Source organism: Triticum urartu, chromosome 5A (genome assembly GCF_056163025.1).
Source record: "Triticum urartu cultivar PI428250 chromosome 5A, HENAU_Tu73, whole genome shotgun sequence".
In the NCBI taxonomy this organism is placed as follows: domain Eukaryota; kingdom Viridiplantae; phylum Streptophyta; class Magnoliopsida; order Poales; family Poaceae; genus Triticum; species Triticum urartu.
This window is the reverse complement of record NC_141877.1, coordinates 53,854,641-53,861,652: the sequence shown is the minus strand read 5'-3', so window position 1 is coordinate 53,861,652 and position 7,012 is coordinate 53,854,641. Positions and strand designations below refer to the sequence as shown.

Genomic DNA, 7,012 nt, shown 5'->3' with positions numbered 1-7,012 from the left:
TAATTAACTAACTTAATTAATCTACTTTAATTAAACTTAATTAATCCTGCTTAATTATAAACCATAATTAATCTGCTTAGTCCATGACAGGTGGGTCCCATTGGACCCACATATCAGATTTGACTCTGGTCAGTTGATGTGCTGACGTCATGGTGATGTCATGCTGACATCACCTTTCACTGTTCTGGATAATGTTCGATTTAAATAATTTAATAAATCCAGAAAATGCCTAAAACTTTGATAAATCGTAGAAAATAAACCGTAGCTCGGATGAAAAAGTTTTATATATGAAAGTTGCTCAGAACGACGAGACGAATCCGAATACGTGGTCCATTCATTTGTCACATGCCCCTAGCATGCTGACCATGGAACATTCGCCCTCCGGTCCTCTCTCTGACACAGGTTCGGAATCGGGAAAACATTCCCGGTTGACTTCCCCTTTCACCGGTATCGTGTAGCACCGTGTTAGAACACGTCTAGCTCTACCTGTTGTCTTGTTATGCACCTGCTTGCTATGTATTTACTGTTTCTCCCCCCTCTTCTCTTCGGTAGACCCCGTGATGATGCTGATGCCCCTGTGACCGACGACCCCTCCTTCTCGTCTGAGCGACCAGGCAAGCAAAACCCCCTTGAGCATCCCGATATCGCCCATTTCTTTCCCTCTCTTGCTTGCATTAGAACTGCTACTGCTTTATGTATGATCCTACTATGATGCATAGCTTGTTTTTGTTACCTGCTTTCATACCTTACCTGCTTATCCTAAACTGCTTAGTATAGGTTGGTTAGAGATCCATCAGCCTACTACTACGTGACGACCGCTGACGACTTGGGAGTAGTTAGGAGGCTCCCAGGCAGGAGGCCTTGCCTTTTCGATCGATGTTGTTTTTGTGCTAGCCTTATTAAGGCAAACTTGTTTAACTCATGTCTGTACTCAGATATTGTTGCTTCCGCTGACTCTTGTGTATTCGAGCTTATGTATTCGAGCCCTCTAGGCCCCTGGCTTGTAATACAAAGCTTGTATTATTTTAATTTGTGTCTAGAGTTGTGTTGTGATATCTTCCCGTGAGTCCTTGATCTTGATCGTACACATTTGCGTGTATGATTAGTGTACGATTGAATCGAGGGCGTCACATCGACAAAGCGGCGACAATAGCTGGCTAGTCTGAGAAAGTTCCTAACTTGCTTGGCAATCTTCGGAGGGGTCCAGTCAAGAATAGCCTGAATGCGCTCTGGGTTGACGGCAATACCATCTTTGGAGATGGCATGACCAAGGTAGGTGACTTCGGGTAACCAAAATTCGCACTTGGAATACTTGGCATAAAGTTGATGTTCTCGAAGCTTCTCTAGAACAAGTCGAAGATGTTCAACATGTTCTTCTTTGTTCCTCGAATATACTAGGGTATCATCGAGATAGACTACGACGAACTTGTTGAGGTAATCCATGAATATGTAGTTCATCAAACGAGAGAATGTGGCTGGAGCATTGGTCAAGCCAAAAGACATGACGGTGTACTCATAAGAACCATAACGAGTGACGAATGCAGTCTTTGGAATATCCTCTTCACGAACACGGATCTGGTGGTAACCCAACCTCAAGTCGAGTTTAGAGAATATCGATGAACCAGCCAGTTGATCATACAGATCATTGGTCCGAGGAAGGGGATATTTGTTCTGAATTGTAGCTTGGTTGATAGGACGGTAGTCTTGGACCAAACGGTTCGTTCCGTCCTTCTTCTTGACGAAGAGAGAAGGTGCTCCCCAAGCAGAGGAACTTGGACGAATGAAGCCCTTGCAAAGAGATTTGTTGATTTCCTCCTTAAGTTCAAGGAGCTCATGAGGTGGCATCTTGTAGGGTCATTTGGCGATAGGAACGGTGCCTGGTTTCAAGTCGATGATGAACTCGATAGCCCGAGTAGGAGGTATTCCTGGAGGTTCTTCTGGAAAGACATCTAGTAAGTCGCGAACAACTAGAATCTTTTCAATTCCCTCAAGAGGTGCTGCGTTCAACACATTCAGGAGATAGAGCCGGGCCTCAGCATTTTGAACCAGACGAGCATTGTAGCTTACTATCTCATCCGAAGGATGTAGAAGGTGGACGGTTTTAGTGGTGCAAACGATAGCAGCCGTATGTGCTTTCAACCAATCCATTCCTAGAATGAGGTCAATATTGGAAGACTTCAGAATAATGGGGGAGGCAAAAAATTCCAACCCTTCGATTTCAACTAAAACGTTGTGGCTAACCATGGAGGTTTGGCATTGGCCCGCAGGGTTTTTTACCACTAGTGGAGTGTGCATCTCTTCGTATTTAATGCCATGCATGAATGCAAAATCTTCTGATATGAAAGAACGCGATGCTCCTGAATCAAACAAGACAGATGATGGTACTGAATTAACTAGAAGAGTACCCATCACGGTAGCTGGCTGGTCTTGAGCTTCATTTAGATCAATGTTGTTAGCCTGCCCACGACCATAAGGTCGGGCATTTTTGTTGCGGGGTTGATTGTTACCACAAGCATTAGAAGGCAGAGCCAGCTGATTCTAATTCTGAGGACAGTTCCTGGAACGGTGACCTGGAAGGCCATACTTGAAGCATAGACCATCATTGGGATTAGGAGTAGGAGCTTGGGGTGGTACAGGTCGAAGAGGCTGCCTCTGCGGTGGAGGGGGAAGACGAGTTGCAACATAGGACTGTCCAGTTGGACGATACATGCTGTGGGGGATCCATATCCGACGCTTCTGCGCTGACGGGCCTGAAGATGAGCCAGCAGCACGGCCGCGCCTGAGGAATCCTTGGTGTTCCTGAAGACCAGTCTCAAACTGAATAGCCTTGTTCACTATGGTGGCGAAATCAGCAAAGTCATGCACCAGGAGTGCTAGCTTGATGTCAGGGTGAAGTCCGTCATGGAACTTTTCTTGCTTACGAGCATCAGTTGCAATGTCTTCTTCAACGTAACAGGACAACTCCAAGAATTCCTGCTGATAAGCATCTACGGACTTGTTGCCTTGGGTTAGGTTGCGGAAATCTCGCTTCTTCCTATCCATGATCCCCGAGGAATGAAGCGGGCACGGAAGGCAGCTTGGAAATCCGGCCAAGTGATGACTGTTCCAGTAGGCAGGGTACGCCTGTGGCTGCCCCACCATTGAGCAGCGGGACCCTTCAAAAAGAATGATGCAAAGGTGACATAGCTAGCAAGGGCCACACTAGCAGACTCCATTTTATACTTGATGTCACGGAGCCAGTCATCAGCATCAAGGGGCTGAGTTGAGCTGCGGTAGATGATTGGGTTGAGGCGCATGAAGTCCTGCAGAGTTATTGGGGTTGGCTGTTGATTCATGTTCGGACGAGGAAACTGAGCCATCATTCTTTCCATGAACTGGCGATTCAGCTCAAACTGTTGCATCATTCCGGCCATGAATACAGGCGGCGGTGGAGCGTGGCCACCACGGCCACGACCAGCGGGTCTAACCATCATGCTAACATGTAACATGGGGTAGTTTAGCATTGAGCATTTGCAAAGACAAGGATCATTTATGATGAAACATGCATAATGAAAGAGGTACGTTGGATACCACATAGTAGTCAACACAACAGTGTGTGTACTATTCAGAATACCATTCTAAGGAATAACTATGGCTTATCCAACTTTGGGGTGAATGTGGTCACGAGATCCTAATGTTAGAGTTAGTAAATGCGTTTAACCTGAATTGAAGAGAGATCAGAGGCCCAGAGTATTGGTTGACAAATAAAAGATCATAATACCACCCAATGGCGACGTGGGCCTATAAGACACACAACCATGTTAGTAAAAGTTTTTCAGTGACTAGACTCAACTTCGGCCAAGGAGTTGGAAAGGAGGCTACCTACAGGCAGTCGGCTCTAATACCAACTTGTAACGCCCTCGATTCAATCATACATGCAATTGTGTATGATCAATATCAAGGACTCACGCGAAGATATCACAACACAACTCTAGACACAAATAAAATAATACATGCCTTATATTACAAGCGAGGGGCCTCGAGGGCTCGAATACATCAGATCGAAAACACAAGAGTCAGCGGAAGCAACAAAATCTGAGTACAGACATAAGTTAGACAAGTTTGCCTTAAGAAGGCTAGCACAAAAGCAACAACGATCGAAAAGGCAAGGCCTCCTACCTGGGAGCCTCCTAACAACTCCTGGTCGTCGGCGGCCTCCACGTAGTAGTAGGCACCCTCGGTGTAGTAGTAATTGTCGGTGGTGTCGTCTGGCTCCTGAGCTCCACCATCTGGTTGCGACATCCGGAAATAATGGAAAAGGGAAAAAAGAGGGAGCAAAGCAACCGTGAGTACTCATCCAAAGTACTCGCAAGCAAGGATCTACACTACATATGCATCGGTGTCAATGAAATGGGCTGTATCTGTGGACTAGACTATAGAATGCCAGAAGAGAAGGGGAAAGCCTAGCCTATCGAAGACTAGCATATTCAAGCATCTTCAAGCATCTTGCAGCATTTAGAAGAGTACAGATCAACATAATGTAAAGTAGTAGTAGTGTTATCAACCTCGGCCAGAGATCCTTTCTCGACTCCCTGCGAGAAAGCAATCCCAGAGCCATACTATCCATTTCTCATCACATGTATCCAGTTCTAGTTATATCGATCGGGATACAACTCCAAGTGTCTGTTACCGTAGGACAGGCTATCGCTAGATGTTTTATTCCCTGCAAGGATGCACCAACTTACCCATCACGCTCGATTAACTTCGGCCGGACACACTTTCCTGGGTCATGCCCGGCCTCGGCCAAACAATATGCCGCAACCCGACCTACGCTTAATAGAGAGGTCAGCACGCCGGACTAAACCTATGCCCCCAGGGGTCATGGGCCATTGCCCCGGGAACTCTTGCACGTTGCGAAAGCGGCCGGTGAGCAGACCTAGCTACCTCCTTAAAAAGGCAGGTGCTTACACAGTCCAACCAACACGCACCGCTTAGACGCTGATGTCTATTAAGCTGCGGCTGATGTGTACGACGCAGAATGCCCATACTATGCCCACATGATGGTTAGTGCTATCAGGCCAGAGGCCCCTCGGATCAAATATCCAAACCGTTAGTATGTTGGTAGTGCGGTCACGAGCAGAGACTCATGAAAGATGTGACCCCGTCGCCCCGTCTCGAGGACTTACGACAAGGGCTAAGAATGCCCGGCCATGCCTCGTAGTTATCTCGCGGGCACTCTTCAGGTCAACCCGACTCCTCATCACTTGCAATTAAGCTCGCGCGGGTACCCCTCAGGGCCGACCCGTCTTTAGTAACAAGGTTCAGTGTAAAGTCATAGTAACCATAGTAATTGTGTGTCTAACACCAAGGGGAACCCTGAGGAACCACCCTCGATGGATTCCACTTGATGTAATCATCAAGGTGAACGTTGTTGGGGAACGTAGTAATTTCAAAAAAATTCCTATGCACACACATGATCATGGTGATGCATAGCAACGAGAGGGGAGAGTGTTGTCCACGTACCCTCATAGACCGAAAGCGGAAGCGTTAGCACAACGCGGTTGATGTAGTCGTATGTCTTCACGATCCGACCGATCAAGTACCGAACGTACGGCACCTCCGAGTTCAGCACACGTTCAGCTCGATGACGTCCCTCGAACTCCGATCCAGCCAAGCTTTGAGGGAGAGTTGCGTCAGCACGACGGCGTGGTGACGATGATGATGTTCTACCGACGCAGTCCATAGATGGATCGCTGGAGCTTTCTCACTTTGTTAGCACCTTTAGGGTCGAAAAAACCTTATGGTTGCATCATATACTATACAACTCTTCTTTTTAAGAAATCCATGAAGGAATACAGTTTTGACATCCATTTGCTAGATTTCATAAAATGTGGCAACTGCTAACATGATTCAGACAAACTTTTTAAGCATCGATACGAGTGAGAAAATCTTATCGTAGTCAACACCTTGAACTTGTCAAAAAAACTTTGCGATAATTCGAGCTTTGTAGATAGTAACACTACTATCAGCGTCCGTCTTCCTCTTGAAGATCCGTTTATTCTTAATGACTCACCGATCATCGGGCAAGTAAATCAAAGTCCATACTTTGTTCTCATACATGGATCCAATCTCAGATTTCATGGCCTCAAGCCATTTCGCGGAATCAAGGCTCATCATCGCTTCCTCATAGTTCGTAGGTTCATCATGGTCAATTAACATGACCTCTAGAACAGGATTACCGTACCACTCTAGTGCGGATCTCACTCTGGTTGACCTACGAGGTTCAGTAGTAACTTGATCTGAAGTTATATGATCAACATCATTAGCTTCCTCACTAATTGGTGTAGGAGTCACAGGAACATATTTCTGTGATGAACTACTTTCCAATTCAGGAGAAGGTACAATTACCTCATCAAGTTCTACATTCCTCCCACTCACTTCTTTCGAGAGGAACTCCTTCTCTAGAAAGGATCCACTTTTAGCAACAAAGATCTTGCCTTTGGATCTGTGATAGAAGGTGTACCCAATATTTTCCTTTGGGTATTCTATGAAGACACATTTCTGCGATTTGGGTTCGAGCTTATCAGGTTGAAACTTTTTCACATAAGCATCGCAGCCCCAAACTTTAAGAAACGACAGCTTAAGTTTCTAGCCAAACCACAATTCATATGGTGTCGTCTCAACTGATTTAGATGGTGCCCTATTTAACATGAATGCAGCTGTCTCTAATGCATAATCCCAAAACGATAGTGGTAAAACGGTGAGAGACATCGTAGATTGTTCTATATCCAATAAAGTACGATTATGATGTTCGGACACACCATTATGCTGTGCTGTTACAGGTGGCATGAGTTTGTGAAACTATTCCACATTGTTTAAATTGAAGACCAAACTCGTAACTCAAATATTCGCCTCTGTGATCAGATCGTAGAAACTTTATTTTCTTGTTACGATGATTTTCCACTTCACTCTGAAATTCTTTGAACTTTTCAAATATTTCAGACTTATGTTTCTTCAAGTAGATATACCCATA

At 45.5% G+C, this 7,012-nt stretch overlaps 1 protein-coding gene across 1 annotated transcript; it reads right to left on the bottom strand.

The window, feature by feature from the left end:
* Nucleotides 1-2,538: 2,538 nt before the first annotated feature.
* Nucleotides 2,539-3,141, bottom strand: LOC147967983 (uncharacterized). The gene has a single exon (XM_087523343.1). The coding sequence runs from the start codon at nucleotides 3,139-3,141 to the stop codon at nucleotides 2,539-2,541; it is 603 nt and encodes a 200-aa protein (XP_087379469.1).
* Between the last annotated feature and the right edge of the window lie 3,871 nt (nucleotides 3,142-7,012).